General features: G+C 60.3%; 1 protein-coding gene across 3 annotated transcripts in view; it reads right to left on the reverse strand.

Moving 5' to 3' along the window:
- Positions 1-20,287, reverse strand: part of MPRIP (myosin phosphatase Rho interacting protein) — a 126,425-nt gene that overhangs the window by 23,867 nt on the left and 82,271 nt on the right. For 2 of the 3 annotated variants that reach the window (XM_081218111.1, XM_081218112.1), the window contains exons 5-13: positions 20,034-20,118; positions 15,633-15,855; positions 14,314-14,473; positions 10,279-10,420; positions 9,346-9,450; positions 7,761-7,817; positions 6,670-6,738; positions 3,940-4,029; positions 19-128 (exon numbers count right to left, since the gene is read on the reverse strand). In XM_081218111.1, coding sequence (XP_081074237.1) covers positions 19-128; positions 3,940-4,029; positions 6,670-6,738; positions 7,761-7,817; positions 9,346-9,450; positions 10,279-10,420; positions 14,314-14,473; positions 15,633-15,855; positions 20,034-20,118 — 1,041 coding nt within the window. Of the gene's footprint in view, positions 1-18; positions 129-3,939; positions 4,030-6,669; positions 6,739-7,760; positions 7,818-9,345; positions 9,451-10,278; positions 10,421-13,959; positions 14,474-15,632; positions 15,856-20,033; positions 20,119-20,287 lie in introns of all 3 variants that reach the window. The other variant, XM_081218113.1, reaches the window with a different exon arrangement.

Consider the following 20,287-nt stretch of genomic DNA (forward strand, 5'->3'; position numbering starts at 1 on the left):
GGCACCCTACTGGCTCACCTTGTCACGTCTGGGGCAGAGATCGGGTGGACGTGCTTCATGATGGTCTGGATCCAATTCCGCCGGATGCCAGACGTCATAGCAGAGAGAGTGAAGGCGCCCTCCTTTGTCTACACAGAAGACGAGGAGTTAGCAGTGACCGGCACCTCCCCACCCCTGAAGAAGGCCCCGCAGGGAGGCTGGCGGCCAGGTGGCCGTCCCAGGAGTGCACTATGTGCCCCACTCGGGATGAACAGAGCTGGAGGGCAAAGGAGAGAGCAAAGCCGCGAACACTGTCATGGCAGTGGCTAACCTGGGCGTCCCCTCCCCATGGGACCCAGCAGGCCTTTACTTTTACTGACACTCCCTGCTCTTTAAGGAGCTCACAGACTGGAAGGAAGGAGAACATGCGTGTGGGGAGCAGCGGGAAGGGGCCAGGGCATGGCAGGGCTAGGGAGGGTGGGCAGGTGGACGGGGAAGGGGTGCATGACCCAGCTGGAGGGAGTGGGCCTGGAGCGTGCAACCACACACAACAGGCTCACAGGGTGACCAGGGACAGGAGTGGCAGGCACGAGGCTCAGTGGTGGCTGGGGCCCGATGGGGGCCATGTCTGTTGGGCTGAGGAGGGGCAGGGAGACCTGCTGGGTGGCTGGGCTGGTCGTTCAGGTGATGAGAGGGGCTTCGGAGAGGTGGAGGAGGTGGCATGCACAGAGCAGCACTGACAGGCTTGGGGGGGCACCTCAAGGACAATCCCTGGACCCCCCCTACACTTGGGTGAGTTGGTGGGATGCCAATCAAGATGAAGGACATCACAGGACGGGGCAGCATGGGCAGCAGGTGACGAGTGGCCTGGAGACACAGTCCCTGTGGCCCTGAGCAGCCCACGTGGCTCCAGCGGAGCTGAGGAGGGGTGGGGATGCGGGTGGTAGCTGCACAGAGTCCACTCCCCTGCCTCTGAGCTCATGGGCTCCTGTCTTACATAAGTGAGGGGATCAGAACTCTTCAAGATGCTCAGGCTACTCATAAACGGACCCATGAGACGTCAGCAGAACAGCTGATGGGAAGACACCGTTAGCAAGATGGGGTTTGGGACAGGAGCTGGCATGGCCAGGGGCCAAAACCAAGAGAACCTCAGGGCACTGCAGAGCACAGCACAGCACAGGGTGACCTCGGCCCACCCCAGACCCCGCCTGACGCCCCATCTAGACGACAGCCCACCACCCACGTCTCCACTCCTCTCTCCCTCCGGTTCCCCCCAACTGCAGGCCGACGGGGGGCGTGGCCTCCAGGCTCCCTGAAGTGCTGGCCCCACTGCCGCCTCCTGCTCCCGGTGTGCTGTTTATGGAGTGTGACCTCGGCCACCTTCTCCCACAACCTCAGTTCTCAGCTGCCACGAGCTCTCTCCCGGCCCCAGGCCCACACACTGCTGCTTGTCTACTGGTCTCAGAGGGCCCATCTCGGCCTCAAACGCACCACGGGCCAGGACGCTGCAGGCTCCGCCAACTCCCGCACACGGCTCGCCGCGCTCTGGGTCTCCAGCCCTTCACCCTGCCCCTCCCTCTCCCGGGCGCCCCGCACTTGCCAGACACAAGGCCTCCCGCCCCTGGGGCCCCACCAGATGCGTCTCACAGACGCTCAGCTGCCTCCACGTTCCGGTGCTTTCCACAACTCAGGGCAAGGCTGACTCTCAACTCAGCACTCCCCCATGCCACCCCACCAGCTTTTGCACTCAGCCCCCTGGTAGATGCCACCAGGTCTGGTGGCCAGGCCAGGGACAGCTTTGCCCCTTGAGATCCTAAAGCTCCCTAGTGACCCAGGCCGAGTCCCTCCAGGAAGCCGGCCTCCCGTGCTGGGCACCATCTCTCCCAACTTAGAACTCCCAGTCCACGGGGCTCATGAGAAAGCCCCAGAACTCATAAGCTCACTGCCCCCCACCCAGGGTAAAGTGACGAGGGGTCAGGCTGGTAGACGACAGGGAGCACAGGTGACTCAGAAACGCCCCATCTGTGACCAGGAGAGTCCCAGGTCACGGTCTCACTGCACAGAAGGTGACCCTAGAACATGATGATGTAACCTGCTCAGTGATGGGAATGGACTCATACCCCCAGGATGCCCTGCCCAGAGAAGCCTGCCCTTCAAGATGGGGAGGTGAGGGGCTTCCCTGGTGGTACAGTGGTTAGGAATCCACCTGCCAATGCAGGGGACACGGGTTCAAGCCCTGGTCCGGGAAGATCCCACATGCCACGGAGCAACTAAGCCCGTGCACCACAACTACTGAGGCTGCACTCTAGAGCCCGTGCGCCTAGAGCCCATGCTTTGCAACAAGAAAAGCCACTGCCATGAGAAGCCTGCTCGCCGCAACTAGAGAAAGTCCGCATGCAGCAACGCAACCAAAAATAAATTTAAAAAAAAAAGATGGGGAGGTGGGGGGGGCTCAGTGTGTGGCCCACAACGCCAGAACTTGGCACCGTCCCCAAATCTGTCTGCAGAGAGGAGGCTAGAGGTCTAGCTCACTGAGCATATCTTTTCCTCCTAAAGGGACGAGGGGCAGAAGGGCATCATGGTGGGATGGCATGGGCCATCAGATTGGCGCCACCTTCAGCTATGACTTGGTGCCCCCCACAGATGCCCTGCAGCCTGGTGGACTGGGGGCTGGATTTTTCCTTTCGATGAATTCATTGGCTTCAGATCTGAACTCACCCCTCTGAGTTTGGTTAATATTAGTCATTGCCACATGCTACATCTAGGCTGAATCCAAGTTTCTGGGCCCAAATGTCAGAAGGCGACGCTGCAGGAGTCCCAGCCGGGGAGCCCCAGTGTGACAGCTGTCAGGCCACTTGGTTCCTGTCTCACGCCTAAGGCTCTTGGGGGGCAAGAATTAGCTTTCCCCAAAGAGAGGTCTGGCCTTTGCCCTGTGCCCTTGTGATGCACAGTGGGGCTGGCCAGACCAGAAAGACCAGCCATGGAGTGAAGGGCTGGAGCTCTGGCCATGTGACATCAGCCAGGCTCTGGGGGAGAGGGGGCTGGCACCTGCATTTGACCATGTGGACAACAGTTCAGTTGATCAGTTATGAAGCCTCTGTAAAAACTCTGGACACAGAGGCTTGGGCCTGGCACCAGACCTGAAGCTTGGGTGAGCCTCCCATGTTGGAAGCTCTGTGTGTCATCATGACACGTCAGCGCCAGGAGGGAAACACATCCCCAGGGCACGAGAGCTCAGTTCAGGGCCCTCCTGTTCAGTCCAGTTTGCCACGTGCTGCTTCCTTGGGCTGGTACCAATCTGTATCCCGGCTAAAATAAATCTACAATCCTAAGTACGGTGTTTTCTTGTGTTCTGTGAGTCCTTCTGGCAAATTATCAAATGTGAGGGTGGTCTGGGGCACCCTCAGACTTACAGGTGGCATCAGACTGAGGGCAGACACGGTGGCCGGGGGCCGGTGCCCTCACCACGAGCCCGGCTACCTCTGAGCAGCCCTTGAACCCTGAGCTTTGATGACATGGCCAGTGAGGACTGTTTCATCTGTCCAATCAGATTATTTTTTTGAGGATGGGGCAATGCCTTGCTCATTGGAGTCCTTCACAAGATTGTGGGGAGAGAGGACGCCAGTGAGTGAGTAAGTGGATGAATGAAGGACAGAGAAAGTACATAAAACCCAGCACCCTGAGAGTTAAGAACTCAACACTTTAACTTCCCACATCCTTCCAACTGGCCCGAACTCCAGCGTTTAAAAAATGGGAGAAAAAGAAAGAACCTTCGGTAAAAAAAACCTTTTAGACAGCCGTGAGAGAAAGATGCTAATGTCTTAATTTTTGCTGAGACCACAGATTGGGGGTGGGGTGAGGAGCTCCAGGGCAGAGGAAGGGACAGGATGAGGCGCCAGCTGGTCAGGCCCATGGCCCCACCCTCGCACTCAGCCTCCCTGCAAATCCCACCCAGCTCACATGGATCTGGAAGCCATAGTTTCTCTGCACTGGGTACTCCGTGACATCGTAACATGTAGACAAGTCGATCTCCCCATCCAAGTCGGCCGCCTGTGGAGAAAATGAGAGAGTTAGAAAGTAAAGGCCAGTACCCCCGTGAACTGTACATACGCTCACAGGCAGGGCGCTCCCTACCCCACACCACCTAGAAGCATCCACACCACCATTTTCCACACATCCTGCCAAAGACATCCCATGCCCGTGGTTCTCAAACCTCCTTTACACTCTTAAAAATTGAGGGTGCCAAAGAGCTTCTGCTTATGTGGGTTGTATCTACTGATGATATCTGCCATATTAGAAATTAGGAAAAAAATTGAAAAAAAGATTTATGCATTGAAGTACACAAGCCCATTTCATTTTTTAATAAAAAGTATCATTTAAAAAAACCAGCAAGAGATTTTTGCAACTCTCTTTAATGCTTAACGTCCGAGGACAGCTGGGTTCTCACACCCTTCTCTGCACTCAAGTCTGTTTGTTAACATGTTTTGGTTGAAGCATATGAAGACGGTCTGGCCTCACACGGATACGGGGCTGGAAAAGGAAGTGAATTTTAACAGTCTTTGGAAAAGGAAGTGAATTTTAACAGTCTTTTCAAAAAGACAGTTGTGGCTGTTCTCCTTTGACAAGTGGTAGTTTCTTTTTTTTTTTTTTTTTTTTTTTTTGCGGTACGCGGGCCTCTCACTGTTCTGGCCTCTCCCGTTGTGGAGCACAGGCTCTGGACGCGCAGGCTCAGAGGCCACGGCCCACGGGCCCAGCTGCTCTGTGGCATGTGGGATTCATCCTGGACCGGGGCACGAACCTGTGTCCCCTGCATCGGCAGGCGGACTCCCACTGCGCCACCAGGGAAGCCCGACAAGTGGTAGTTTCTTGAAGGTGAACTGCGAAAGGGATGCTTTCTGTCCTCTGCTGCATTAGAACCCATGGTTCTACCCTGCTCCCTGAGGGGGTCTTTCACCCACACATGATCTGGTAACACTGTCTCGTCCTCTGGAAGAGCCCCCAGATACTGACGTTTCCTTGTACAGGAGCAAACACTGCATTTGTTACTATCACCACCTGTTCAGTCAGGAGAGTCTGTAAGCTCGGAGGAGACTGTCAAGTTAGTGATGGTGAACACGAGCTTTCCAAAGTTCCAGTTTTGCTTGAAAGCTCAAACTGAGTCACTGGTAACAATTCTGTCGGTCGTTTTCCTTGAAGGAAGAGACTCACTTGGTTCATTTTTAAGAAAACGTCTGCCGAATACCCAAACTGAGTGAGCATTTGTGCGTCGTACATTCACGCAGAGGCGGTGGGCCGTGAGGAGAGGCGCCCGGCGGGGCAGGCAGTGCAGACAGCAGGCGAGTGGTCCCCACGGGACGGCCGTCATACCTGGACAAGCAGCAGAAGCAACTTCTGCCAACCTCCCATTTCACATCACAGAATATTACCAAAGTGGGTATTCAAGATTTGAGACTTAATAAAATCAGTACCTTTCCTGTTCTGTTAAGGCCCTTTCTGTAACGTCACAGTGTGGCAGTGAAGGATGCATGGTGGCCAGCCACCTGCTCCTGCAGCCTGACCAGGCTGAGGCATCCATCAGTGCAAAGGCCAACACAACGGAAAAAGTAAATGGCATCATAGTTTTATGACACTATTTTTGTTATAGAAGAATCCCTGAATGGGTCTCCAGGGGTCCACAGACCACACTCTGAGAATAGCCAAACACCCATGCTCCTGTGGCCCCTGACTTTAGGCTCCCCCAGAGACCCACCACCCACACTGCTCTGTATCTGTCCTTGTGTCACTAACGTCCTTCCACTGCAGTCCAGACAGAACTTAGTGTCAGGGTATATAACCAGCCCCTAGTGTTAGACATTTTAGGTTCTTTCAGATCTCCTGCTGTTATAGAAGTGCAGGAACCGGGCTTCCCTGGTGGCGCAGTGGTTGGGAGTCCGCCTGCCGATGCGGGGGACACGGGTTCGTGCCCCGGTCCGGGAGGATCCCACATGTCGCGGAGCAGCTGGGCCCATGGGCCGTGGCCACTGGGCCTGTGCATCCGGAGCTTGTGCTCTGCAACGGGAGAGGCCGCAGCAGTGAGGCCCGCGTACACCCCCCCACCAAAAAAAGAAGTGCAGGAACCACTGACATGGAACACATATCTTTCTTCACATGTGGGAGTATATCTGAAGGATTCCTGGAGTGGAATGCAAGGGAAAAGATGCAGAAACAGACTTCCAAGTTGCTCAAAATAGATGATTTTTTTGTAGGTGAAGAAAAAAAGAGCCCCTTCTGTTTGGTGTTTGACTGTGGAATCAGGACTCTCAACCAGGCTGGCCAAGTTAACCTGCCACAACCCATCCTTGTCCAGAAAACAAGGGACAAGATTTAGTTCATTTCTTTAAAGACTCACTTCACCACAAAATCTCCGTATAGAAAGAACAAAACCGCTCACGCTGAGTTTTAAAACAAGACGTCTTTCAGTGTTCTTCAAAGAACAGAGACAAGAAAAGCCACTGAAACCCCTGTACCCTGGGTGCCGAAAGCAGGGCCTAGGGAGCCCACTTTCCAGCAGGAACCAGCCCCGGGAACATCAGACTCCTCTGCAGATCTGGACTGGGCCACCCGTCCACCCAAAGGGGACTTCGGCCCAGGAACAGCGGTGCCACCTGTACCTCACCTGTCCCTACAGAGGAACGGAGCTGAGACACTCACCTCCTCAGCCACCGAGTCCCTGTAGAACCTCAGGCTTTGATCAGCAAGGACAAACCAGTGTTTCTTCCACTGAAAGAGAAGGGAAAACCAAGACTCAACTCCCACACTTCCTGCTCTGAGGCACCCAACAGCCAGGGTCCTGGGGCACCTCACTGGGCACAGGTAACGCAGAGGGCAGGCGGCCCCTCCCGCTGGGGGCAGACACACACAGGACTCCACTAGGGCCATGGGCAGCCATGCGCGCACAACGTCTCCCCGGCGACAAGGCGGGCCACGGGCTGCGTGTGCTCCACCCGCAGAGGCGTGGCTGCTGAGCGGGGCTGCGGCTCCAGAGGCTGCAGATGGGGGCTGGGCCCCCAGAGCCAAAAGGAGGCCACCTGCAAGCCACAGCCACCCCCTGGCTAACCAGAGGGGTGCCCACCTGCCGCCGGCAGGAGCAACCCAACCAGCCAACCTCCCAAATCTTCACTGTGAGGAGCAACTCGGGGGGCTCGAGGCTCCAGGCAGGGCCGAGGGAATTGATGTGGAAGAGAGAGAGAAGAGGGCGTTTGGGCACGGTAGCCAGGAAGCAGGGAGGGGAATCTACGGGCCTCTCGGTGGGACCTGCAGGCTCATCCTCCTGTCTCCTGGGAGGCCTGGCCTCCACCCCAGCAGCCACGAATGGCTCGATCTTCCTGCTCAAGTGCACTGCTCCCCGCAGGGCCGTGGCTGCGCCCTGGCTACTGGCTGCCACCCCACAACCAGAAGGCCCTTCTGTCCTGGGGAAGCCTGGGCTCTTGGGAAACTTCTGGGAAAGGTCACCAGGTGGGGAGCCAATGCTGCAGCACGTCCCCAGGCCTGATGCTGAGATACCGTCGGGAGCAGGAGAACAGTCCCTGTGCTGGCAGCGGGCAGGCCGGTGGCCCCAACCCCCACTGCACCCCCAGTTCTAAGGAGACAGGGTCTCGGCCACGACCCTGGTCCCCAAGACGAGGGGGTGTGCTGGAGGCGGGGGACAGGGCCAGCGCTCACACCCCCGCAGGGACAAGGCCAGCTGAACCTCACGCCTGATCCCCGGCGCCTCAGGGAGCACAGGAGCTCTGACCACTCACCTGGCCATCCTCATACTGCCTGGTCAGCCAGCCTTTCTTAAAGTTCAGCAGGTCGGGCTAAGAAAGGAAGAAAAAAGAACAGTTGAGAGGAAAGCAGCAGTGTCCTGGTTCTGGGTTAAGGGTGACCTGCAAGGCAGCTGTCTCTCCCCCGATGAGGGGGCCCCGGAAAGGGGCTTATCCACCTGCCAGAGGAGCCCCTGTGGCCCCTCGCCCTGGCAGGGGCTGCCGGAGCTGCTCCCCGGACGCGCGTCTTCGAGGAGGGTGAGGCCGGACATGGGGAACAGGCGCAGCCCCCTCACCCCGTGAGCAGCACAAGTGGGGCTGCCCGGCTGCTGTGCCCGCAGGGCCGCCTGGAAGGCAGAGAAGAACGGCCCAGAGTCACCCAGCATTTCGCGTGGAGGGAAGCTGTGCAACGATGGCTGAAAGGAGAGCTGAGAAGTTCTCACAGAGGCCACAGGAAGACTGAGAGCAGAGACCACGCCCCGTGTGAAGCAAGACGCAGCAGCAAGCCTGCCAAGACCCTCAGGCCACTGACCTGCCAAGATGAGTCTTGAGTCTCCGTTTCCCTACAAGCAGCAGAACCAGGACCGCAAGCACTGAACGGGGTGCTGTCCCCACTGTTCCCTCTGGCACCTGTGCACCAGAGCCTGAGGAGCAGCCTGAGAGCACCTTGAGGGCCGCAGGCAGGCAGCCCCATGGGCCTGGCTTGTGTCACACATTGGGGCGCAGGCAAGGCCAGTGTGGAAAGAGATGTAGCCCACTGCTGCCCTCGGCCCATGTGCTCTTCTACAGCCCTCATGACCAGAATGGGGCTGTGACATCTTTTTATATTCCAAGGACCCAAGGAGGGTTCTAGAGAACACGTGCCACATAGCGGGACACCCATCAGCCACACGTGTCCTGGAGCCTCTGCTCCAAACCCGCGAGCAAAACCCAGACTCCAGGCAAGAAAGCCTCCGCCCTGGCCCCACGGCTCCAAGTCAGGTTGCCGCTGGAGGCACCACGCCTGGGAGGAACGGCATCAGCCCCAGGCTCCTCGGAAGGCTGAGGACAAAGCAGAGAAGGGCCCATACGAGCAGCTGTCCTCACTCCTGGGATGCTGGCCTGCCACTCAGGGCTCCCCGAGGGAGCGACGGTCCCGCTTGACCCGCCTGACCACTCCCTACCTGCACCTGATGGCCACGGCTCCCATGCCCTGGAGCAAAGGCTGGGCTCCCTCCGTGGTGACCCCACGAACAAGACAAGTGCCCAGCAAGAGGAGGGCTCCCAACTCCAAAATGTCACAGAAACCAACACCCAAAACAAGAAGAACGGAGGTTCGTCCTGTGGCCCTGATTCCCTGGAGCCAGAATTCCACGGCTCTGGCCAGATGGCCTCCTCTGCTGGGGACCTCAGAGCTCAGGATGCCCACGCAGCCCAGAGAAGGGGCAGAAACATGGCACCTGCTTGCCACGCATGGACGTGAGGGCCCGTGCACACAAGGGACGCCAGCGCGGAGGCACAGGCAGCAGCAGCAAAGAGCCCAGGCGACAGAAGCAGCAGGGGCAGCGTCTCCAGGCCTCCGAGCGCAGGCGCCCGGGCTCACCGTCAGGGAGGGCTCCGTGGACCTCCTGTCCAGTGACTTGGCTCTTCGGTGTGGAGACAGGGGGGAGGTCGAGGCGTCCGGGAGAGGAGCTTCGCTGGGGAGGTCCTGTGGCAGAGAGCAGCCCCGTCAGCACCAGCCAGCCCCTGGGCAGCCGGAGCCGTGGGCGGGCCGGGCTGCAGGGCCACGTTCCGGACGAGGAGGGGGCGCTCTGCCGTCTGGGCTCCCTCAGCACCTCTGCCCGTGCGGACAGGACCTGCGCCCAGACTCCTAGTCCCACACCTCCAGCTGCCCGCGGCCGGGGACGAGCCGCCCTGGTGGGAGAGCAGCCTTTTCTTGCAGACGCACCAGCCACGTGGCTCTCCTGGCCCCGTCCTCCCCCGGCCTCTTGGGGTCACAGAGGGAAGACGCTGGGCTCTGTGCAGTGAGCACTAGGGCCCCTCTGAGCCCAGAGAGAACAGGAGGAAGACGGAGGGCAGACTCAGGGGGGCCATGAGAGGCGGGTGGCCCAGGAGAGGTGGGTTTCAGAAGTGGAATCCACCTTGGGGACTGGGCGGAGAGACACTGGGGCTGTGGCCACCGCCCGAAAGAGAGAGAAAGGAAAAGTATTCAGCCTCGCGGCCTGACTGGCTCAGAGAGGAAGAGACTGGCTCTGGTTACGACCTGAGAGCAAAAAAAAGCACACGAGAACAGCTTTCAGCAGAGACGGACGGAGCTCCGAGAGGAAGACGCAGAAGACAGGCCTCACCCTCAAGACGTCCACTCAATGGGGAAGGAGATGAGAGACCCGAGAGACAACCAGGAGATGCGAGTGGGAGGCCGGGCAGAAGAGCGTCCAGGTGTGAGTGGGGCCTCGGGGGGTGTGGGGGCCGTGTGCTGACCTTGCCCCCGCCACCCCGCTAGGCCTCGCTGCCGCCCCGGAGCCCGAACGCTCACCCGCTTCCGGGGAAAGGCCCTCTTCTCGCTCCGGCCCTGGCGAGTGTCGCTTGACAGCGAGGGCCCGGCTGACACGTTGGTCTCCATGTGCTCTGCCTTCTCAATGTCCAAGGCCTCAAATTTCTCTATTACCTGGGACCTCCTGCAAGAGAGAGCATGAGGCGGCTGAAGGGGAGACAGGGTCCCCCAGAGCCCAAGGGGACGTGGTCCGGAGTCTCAGAGGGGCTCCCGCAGCCAACACCCCACACATGGCTCACCCCAGCTTCCGGGCTGCCCTCGCGCAGGGCCCCGGCAGCGCACACCGCTCGCTCAGCCAGCTCGCCTTGGACACCCCTGCTCCCTCTCCCACCTCCGCTGAGGGGGGGCCTTTTGGGGGGCTGCCAGCAGCTCACAGGCAAGGCCCTTCCCTTCCGCCAGACGCTTCCTTGCCCTCTGCCTCCCAGCCCCCACAATGGAGTCCCCGCACACTCTGTCGTGCTGACAAACTCGGCAGTCACACGCTCAGCGCTCGCGCTCGGCACCCTCTCCTGAGCCAGACAGATCAGAAGGCAGCCAGCACCTCGGAGGGCACGCCCCATCCTCATCACATTCCTCAGCAGATCTGATGTGGCCCCCACCCCAGGGCATCCAAAATTTAGCAAGAAAAAGACCCACGAATTAACATTGTTTCTGCCAACAGTAAAAAGAATCAAAACCCAAATTAAAAACAAAGCAAGTTGATTTCGTGTGAAAGGGCGGGCGGCATCGTCAGGCCATCTACGGCTGGAGACGGAGCTGAGATGGGAGCGAAGCAGGCGGAGGAGGGGCGAGTAACGTCACACAGCGACACAGCAGGAGGAGGTGGAGAGGGGCAAGACCTGAAAGAAAATAAGGCTGGAGAATGAATAAACAGAAAAGGACTGCTTGTAAAAATCAAATCATGGTAAATCAAAATTATCCAAAGAATTAAAGAAGCAAAAACCCGAGGTGATCACTGAGGAGCGCGACCAGTGAGGAGTCGCGAGCAGCCGCGTGGGGGACACGCCCTCGGGGGCTGCCCGCGTGTCTCTGGCCAGAGGCCTGTCCTCCCAGAGATGCCGCCCAGGCGGGCGCCCCGAGATCGCCTCACACGGAGGGCTGTCCTTGCATCGGGACGAGCAGCAGAGTCGAGGGCAGCTAGTGAAGGGCCGCTGGGCCCAGAAGCCTAAAGTCTAACTCCATGAGGAAGCGGGGGAACCGGCCCCCCACCCTGAGGCCCCGGAGGCCAGCTTGCCCTCGGGAGGCGCACAGTACTGGTGGCTCTCAGGGCTTCTTCCTCAAGAAGGCAGAACTCCCGGGGGCCCGGCTCCCCGTGAAGCCAGGGCCTGCGGCGCTCTCAGCTCCCGCGGAGTCTCCTCCAGGGACAGAGCTGTCCCCAGGCAGCCTGTGGGGCCAGCAGCGGTGCGGCCGAGGGGGCAGCAGGGGAGCGAGCGAGCGCGGGAAGCCGGGGCGGCGGGAGGGCCTGGGAACCACGGGGAGCTCTCGCGGGTGCTCGGGCTGGCCAGGCGGCTGAGGTGGCCTGTCCCCAACCGACCTGCCGGATTTAGAGGACACTCCAGGCCCGCTCACAGGCCTCGGTGCCACCACATGCAGAACGAGAGCTCTTCCAACTGACCCCGGGACCAGAAAGCCCCAGGAAGGCCTTGAGGAACAGCGCCCGGCGAGGCACAGGCGAATCGCATGCTGCGAGCCGGCCACGGCCGCGAGGGGGTCAGAGGAGCGGAGAGGGCGGCGGCACCTGCCGGGGAGTCAGCCACAGTTGACTCTGCCAAGTGGGGCCTTTGAAACTTGGGTCCATTGAAGCCCTGCAGGTGTGACAGCAAAGGCCTCCCAGGTGGGCCGGTGATCGGACGGAAAGCGACCTCTCCAGGCTGCCAGCCACGGCGCAGGCAGGACCAAGGGCAGCTGGTTCTGGGGTCAGTCACCAGCAGTTCAACCAGGGCCATGGCCCCCCACACTCAGTCGGCAGCAGCTCGCCATCCGAGAAGGATTACTTCCGGGCCACAGCTTGTCAGGAAACCCACCCCTGAGGTCCCCCAGTCGGGCTCCCGGGCAGCTGCCATTCTGGGTAGCTGTGGCCGGCCGGCATCCTGCCAATGTGGGGTTCTGTTTTACACCACCAGAGACAGGAATCCAATCCAGCACTGGGAGGGGCGGCTACTCAGGACCAGAGAGCAGGCCTTGGACAGTGACAGCAGCCAGTCAGATGTCATGAGGGTCAGTAAGAAAGTGACGTGACAGTGTTAGGATGCAGCGCAGAGGGGCCCCAGGGCAGCCTGCACCAGGTGAAAGCACATCCCCGTGGCAGCAAAGAGCAGGCAGAAGCAAAGCCCCAGAGATGCCGTGTAGCCTGGGCTGCTAGCTGAGAGGGAACTCCAAGCCAAGCAGGTGCGCTGAATGTTAATTCTTTGGTCCCCGCCAAACCAGGGTGTGGCTGCCCACTCAGGGGCCTCCAGGATGCAGCAAGAAGCCCCCCACTGCCCGGCCCACTGGCCGCCACATCTGGCAAGTCCGTTCACTATACTTCTGGCAAGTCCATTCACTTATACTTAAGTGTGCTAAGGACAGCCTCGGCCTTGTCCCGGGTCCATCCTGGCAGCAAGGCCCTCCCGTTCCCAGGTCCGGCCTGGGGTTTATGTCGCGGCTCTGCTGTCCCAGGCAGTTCCTGTGAGGAGTCGCTCTGCTTCTGCGCCCCCGTCTCTGCCCCTGCATACCAGGGTGGTCATACACCTCTCAAGGTTACTAATGAACCAGGCGGACAGACACTGGAGGGCGCCCCCCCTAGTACAGGTCAGCTTCCCCCTCCCCAGCACTGAGGCACCTTCTGTTTCCTTCTCTCTTCCTAGTGCTGGAGGGGACATTTGGGAGAGCAGGTGGGTGGTAAGAAGCAAGGGAGCAGGAGAGCAAAGCAACCTGCTCCCAGCCAACCCCTCGAGGGGGAGCCCAGGGCCACCCGGTCTGTCCCCATAGCTTGCCCCAACTCTGAGCTGGGCTTGGGCGGGGGGAGGGCAGCAGCAGGACACTCCACAGACACTTGTGGAACTTGGGTCTGAACCTTTTTCTTAGAAAGCAACTTCTTTGGAAATGTAATGAAAACTATGGATTTTCTTTTCCCAGAACATGAGTCGTTTCGAGAGATTCACATCCCGCCAGCAGCCCATGCAGCTGGGTGAGAACCCTGTTGCTGGGCAGACGCTCCATTTACAGACTCAGGGGTGAAAGCTCCTACTGGAAGGGGCACTGGGGCGCTCTGGTCCGGGCCTGGGCCTGGAGGCCTCTGAGACGGAACCATGCAAGGTCTTGCCCCCCACTCTCTGGGGGAACGAGGGAAGGGCCCTCCTACCCTCAGACCACAGTCAAGTCCCACACCTCCACCAGCCCTGGCCCAGGCCCATCTCCAAACCCTGTCTCTCCCCAGGCACTCGTGTGTGTGTGTGTGTGTTGGGGCGCCGGGGGGGGGCAGCGGGGGGCGGGGAGGAAACGTGTAACTGTGTGAGAGGGTGTACGAGAATGTGACGGAATGCATGAGTGTGTGACGGTGCACAGGTGGGTGTGTGTCTAAGAGAATGTGAGTGTGCAAGGCAGGGGCTGCAAGGGTGGGAGAGTGTGTGCACCCACGTTTGCGAGCACACGGCCCTCCAGTCGCCCCCCCACCGCCCTTACCTCCGCTCGTTGCCAAACAGACGGGCCACCTCTTCCCTGCCAGGGCTTCGGGCCCGAGTCCTACGTTCCAGCCGCCTTCTCTCCACCTGGAAAGCTTCTCGGTGGCTGATCCTGATGGCCTTAGGGACGTCGGCCAGGGTGGCATACTGCCTGCTGGCTTTAAAGGCAGAGGCGCGCCCCGGTCTCTCTGCACCCCGCCCCCCAGCACTGCCGGAGTCCACGTGGGCAGGGGGCCGGCTGGCTGTGTCCAGGGAGCTGAAGGAGCCGCTGCAGACGGTTCGGCCAGAGGGCTGAGGACCTGGGGGAGGAAGGGGACGGCCAAGCTCCCGGGAGGGCAGGCCAGAGCCACTGTACCTGTTGGTGGGAGTGCCGGGGCTGGGCGGGGAGAGCGGCGGCGGCAGCTGCTGCTCCTCGGCCTTCACATCCTGCTTGGTCTTCTCCAGGGAGAAGTAGCCGCTCTCCACCCGGACCTTGCGGCCACAGTCCACACGCTCGCTGCTTGCAGTGCTCTCCTCTGGAAGAGTGGACAGGAGACACGCTGGGCCGGCTGCCACCTCTGGTTGAGGACTTTTCAAGAAGGCACGTGGATCCAAATAGGCCACCTCTCTACCTCCCACCTCCAGAGGCTGGCGTGGCCCCCCCAGGGCAGAGCCCCAGGAGAGGAACTTACCCTTATCTGCCTCTCCCTACCGGGCTGCCCCGGACAGACTGTCAGGGGGTCCCTGAGCTTCTAGTCTGGGGGCTCTGCTGGGAGAGCAGGATCTCCCAGGAGAGACGTCCCAGCAACAACTACTTCCCACCGAACATCAAGGACAAATCCAAGGGCCAACTAGCCATGCAACCTTTTAGTACATTTTTGGAGGGAAGGCAGAGAAGCACCTTGGCAGGAGTGACAGGAGTAAACGGTTCTGGATGTGGATGGGCGTGTGCTGCCTGGGAAGGACTGAGGGACCTTCTGCCCAGAGCCTGTACAAGATGCATTTCACCTGAATGAGCTGCATCCCAACTGTCCGTGCGCCTCTAGTGGCCTGGACAGGTGTAAAGGGCAAAGCCAGCCTGTCTCGTGCAGAGCCCTCTAGGGCCTGGACGAGGGAGGCTGAGGCTGCTGCCCCACTTCTGCTCAGGCAACTCCACGTGCTAGGTGGAGAAGCGCAGTCATGCCAACCATTTTCTACCCAGCATCCTCTTCCCCTGCTTCACCCAGGCGCCTGGGCAGGATGAGACAGAGAGCAGGACGAGACAGCCCTCACTGCTGCTGCTCTCAGGACACAGTGGGCTTCCAGAGATAACGGGGACTTGAAGACGAAGCAGCCACAAGACACAGGAACCAAAGGCCCCCTTGTACACAGACCTCGTTACAGAGCATCCTGATTCTCACGACACCTGCCTGGGGCTCACAGAGCAGGTGCTGTCTTCCTCCTTTACAGGTAGGACTAAAAGAGCTACAGGGGAGGGGCAGGGCAATGGCCGGAGGCCAGCGACCCGGGTCCCACACCAGGCCAGGCCCGGCCCGGGGCTGACGGACACAAGGTGAGGGAGCCTGAGGCCTGGGGCTCACGATCGGCTCAGAGGCCCCGAGTCCCAGAACCAGCTCTGTCGGGAGGCCCGTTCTAGTGCTTCAAGCTGGGGCACCAGGACAGGTGGGCACGAGGGCCAGCCCGGCCACCACTTACCATCTCTGCTCTCCAGCCCTGGCTCCCTCAGGGTGCCGGGCACAGGAGGCTGGCTCTGGCTGGGACTCTGAGCTGGACTCGGGCTGCTCCCATCGGGCTGGTCCTTGGCCCTCATTTCTTCCTGCCAGAGTGTGGACTTGGTGGTGGGAACCTTCTCAGCACTGGGGATGCTGCTGCTGCTGCTGCTGCTGCTGGTGACAGCCATCTTGGCCGGCCCCGGCTCCTGCAGGGGAGAGCGGTGTCCATGCGGGCCTGGGAGCACACGGTCTGAGCCAGCGCACGGGTCTGAGCTGCCCGGGTGCCTGGCTACCAAGGTCAACTACACCGTATCAGAGGCCCAGAATGCCAGAAGGGAAGGCTCAGAAAAGAGATGTCCTGGTTGGGCTGGAAGCTTTTTCTCTTCTGCAGCCCCAGCCAGCACCCCAGGTGGGACCCAGGCCAGAGCTGGTGCTGCCCCGAGGGAGAAGCATTTGTGCGAGAGGTACTTAGCCAGACACAGAGTCCAAGGCCAGATCACACAGAGAACCGTAACTCCACACTGCAAGCCTAGAGCCCAGACAGGGCAGGGCTGGGACCCCCGCCACCCTGCGGCACCGGCTCAGGCCCTGGGCCCGAGTCCCTGCCCACCCAGGGCACTGGGGTGCCTGCTGCTGAGGGGCTGCCAGCAGGATGGCTCTGGGCGCCCCCCAAAATGAGGCACATCTCAGCTGTCTTTCCCCAAAACACAGGGACCACCTGCTGGGCTCTTGGGGCACCGCACCCTCCAGCCCTCACCAACCACCCCGCAGGGGAGGCTGCCTGGGCTAAAAGGAGGTGGCAGCCCACGCTCGCCCGGCCAGTAAGAGGTGGAGTGGGGCTCTGAGCACTTTCCACCACCAGGCACCCCAGGAGCAGGAGAAAGGTCCAAGAGGGGGCTTCACTTTGGATGGGCACCCCTGAGGAGCCACCAAGAAGCCCAGGCACCCTGTGTCCCAAAGTGAGAGACAGGCATTTCACCAGGTCCAAAGTTTCCTTAGCTCTGCAAGGATCTCAGGCTTCCTGGGGTGGGATAAAGCCAGGATGACTCTTCCCACAGACCCAGGACACACCTGACCGCCAATTCAGGCAGAGCCATTAGCAGACCTGACTCCCCAGCTGGAGATTCCCGAGGGCTCTGACCCACCATGGAAGAAGTGGACTTCTTGGAAGAACATGGCATGGTTTCTGACAGTTTCCTGAGACTAAAACAGAACCAGCTCCAATGACCCGAGGAAGCCTGGCCCTGGGGCCCCTGCTCCACACCCCAGCAGCGATGCTTTCCTAAGCAGAAGCCCATGCCCTGCCCCCTCCCAACAACCTGAGGCCTGTGCTCAGAGGCTGGGCGTGGCTCTGCGGGGGCCCAGGGTGGCGCTGAGATTCCTCCTGCAGAGCTGGGCGGGGGTGACCTGAAGACCTTGCTCGGTGAATCTGTCCCCTCTGTGGAGGGGAGGCTGGACGAAGGGAGACAACCAAGGGAGACAGAGGCCGCCAAAAAGGGTCGAGGGGGAGGGGCGGCGCTGTGCCCATGATGAAAGGGCCTTCCTGCAGGTGCTCTCAGCCCCACGCCATGAGTGTAGTACCCTGGTACATGCATACCCCTCTCTGATGCCCGGGGTGAGCCCAGCACTAGGTAGGGGGTGGGCTTGCAAGGATCCCCAAGAGGCAGAGGAAATTCCAGGCCTGACAGGCAAGGGGCAGTGACTGGGAGCTAAGGGAACACATTTCCCAGCACCAAGAGCTCCCAGACCTGCCTCCTGGGCCTGGGCCCCCAACCTGCGCAGGGCTGGTTGCACCCACAGATCCCTCCCAGGCTCCCAGTTCTGGGGACTCATCCCAGAGAACAAGGGCCCTGGGGTTCTCTGGACGGCGGCCAAGGTCCACAAGGAGCTCTTTTTCTCCTTTTGGTAGCCCTGCTTTCTCCTGCCTCTATGCCAAGCCTCACTGAGTCAGCAGGGACAGGAGGGCAGTCTGGCAGCAGGAACAAAGCCACCGTGGCTTGCAGGAGAGGGGCTGGTTTCTAAGTAAAGTCGCTTCTCTCCAGAGCAGCTGGGTGGACAGCAGACTTCGCAGGGGCCGGGCCAGGGCCACATGGCACCACCCCCACTCCCCATGCTGTCACCATCATGGGAGGGAGGGTGCCGGGGCTCACGCCAACACAGATCCCTGGTGCCTGTGCGAGAGGAAGGAGGGGAAGCCCAGGCTCTCAGGTGCTGTCTCTGTGTGGCCGGGACAGCCGCACGCCCAGGGCTGTCAGTGCCATAATAAAGTCTGTGCTGTTTGGCTGCTCAGAAAGGGTTTTCAAAGCAGAGAGGAAAGAGGAAGCAGGGCAGGAAGGCAGGCCCCAATCAAGGGGCCTCTGAAGCCTCCGCGTGCTAAGCAGGCCCCTCTGGAGGGGGTTTCACAGAAAGCCTTGCTTTCTACCTCCGGGGCATGGAAACTGAGCAGGGACCCAGTGAGAAGGAGGGTCCTGACCCGGAGTGGGTATGGCAGCAAGCACCCAAGTGGAAAATAAGATACCTGAGAAGAGGTGGCAGCTGACAACACATGTGTGGGCCTGAGGTGGGCCAGGCCCTGGACCTGACGTGGGGCCTCACTCACGGAGAAAGGTCTGCTGTTTTATGGGTCTTTGAAGAAATGCCAAGAAGCAAGGGCCAAGAGCCTGAGTAGGTAGGGAGACAGAGGATCCAGCCTCCCAGGGCTCTGCCCAACGATCCAAGCCCCTGGCCTGCACACGGGGCTGGGAGACACATGGCCCCTGGCCTCACCCAAGTCCCAGCTCTGGCTTTAGGGAGAGGGAGGTAAAGGCCACTGGTCACACCCTGAGTGGATGACCACTCCTCCTCTCTAGGCACCTCGTTACCAGGAAGTCTTTCCTCAAACAGGCTGAGCAAGAAGCAGCTCCTGGGAGCCTGTGCCTCTCAGGCTCCAGCTTCGGAGACTCTGGTCAGGGCCAGCCTGTCTCCCCCACTGCCTTGGGCTCTGCTGGGACCGCCGCCCCCGGCAGAGAGGATGTCTACTCTCCCCCACAGCCCAATCCTCATCCCCCCTCAAGTCTGAGGGGTGCCTGTACGCTCCAAGGCCCCAACTCCTAAATGCCTCAACACCCTCCCCGAAACAGGACCCTGGGCTCCCCTGCCCGCCTGAGTTCCTAGAGCGTGGGGTGCAGCAAAGAGACACCTCCAGCCCCCAGCTGGTTTGATCCCAAACTCCGCGGCCATGAGAAAAAGGATAGGTATGGGGTCTTGGGTTCTTGTCTCTATGGCTGTCAGGCTCTGGGGCTTGCGAGATGCCCACAGGACCCCCGATCACCATCCTGTTCACTCTCAGGGGTGCTGTGAGGCTCAATCAGGCAAGGCAAGAGCACTGAGTAACAGGAAAGTTTGGGGCAGAGAGGAAAGGAATCACATGTACAGCTGGCCCTTTGAACAAGCAGGGGGTTGGAGCGCCGCCCCTCTGAGCAGTCAAATATCCAGCACGACTTATAGGCGGCTCTCTGTATCCACGGTTCCTCCACGTCCGCGGCTCCAACCAACCACAGACAGTGTAGTCCTGCAGGATTTACTATTGAAAACAACCCACATAAAGTGGGCCCACAGAGCTCAAGCCCATGTTGTTCCAGGGTCAACGGCACTGAGCACCCAGGACGGGCCCAGTATTTCCTCCCACACACATGGGAGCCGAGAACTAGACTTCAACAGGCCCATTTTGCAGATCAGCTCACTGAGTCCCTGAATGCCTCCAGTGCCCTGAGCCCCTACAGGCCAGCCAGGGAGGGAAGGGCTGGACCTGGTGGGACCACCCCAGCCACCTCCCACTCTGGTCTCACAGGATCTGAGGCAGAGGCACAAAATCAAGGCCAGTGCCAGTGTTTTCCATTTATGGTCAGCCCAGAGCAGAAGCGGGGTCCCCCAAGAGCCCCTCACTTGGCCGGGACACTCTAGGACCCCCCTGCCCAGCCCCCCTGTTCAGCCTCCTGTCTGCAGAATCATCTCTGTGTGGGAAGTGGAGCTGAGCTGAAACCTTTCCTCTGGGCATGCTCCTGGCTCCCCAGCAGCTGGCAGGACGGTCAGGGGGAGGGACACGCACTGTGCTACTGCTGCAAACCCCCTGCCTGCAGGGTGGATGCCTCTGGGGGCAGCTCAACAGCAGGCCACCCCCTCCCAGTAGGGGTCCTGCCCTGTGGCTCGGAGAGGAGTGTGCAGCTCACAGACCAACAAGAAGGAAGGAAAGGACCCCAGGGCTGATGGCCACCTCACCCCTAACGTGACCCCTTTCCCTTGCGCCCTCTTCTAGGCTGGGTCCTGAAGCCCCCCAACCTCCTAGGGAGCACTCTCTTTGCCCCAGCTCCACCAAGGGGACGCCAGCTGGCAGCCCCGCCCTCACCTGTGGTGTGGGGGGCTCCACCTTCCGCTTCTTCTTCTGGTTCTGCTTGTTGGTCCTGGGATAGACCGTGAGCATCTCCAACCACCTGGGGAAAGAGGAGGGGAGAGCGCCAGTCAGACCCTGCTCTCAGGGACCAGGACTCCACCGGTGCCCACCCAGCCTCCAGGCACCGGAGCAAGGCAGAGCACCACTCAGATCAGAGCTGTCACTGCCGGGGCCAGGAAGCCCAGCAGCGCAGCCGGGACGAGCACAGA

The sequence above is a fragment of the Mesoplodon bidens genome, assembly GCF_964165515.1.
Source record: "Mesoplodon bidens genome assembly, chromosome: 19".
NCBI lineage: Eukaryota > Metazoa > Chordata > Mammalia > Artiodactyla > Ziphiidae > Mesoplodon > Mesoplodon bidens.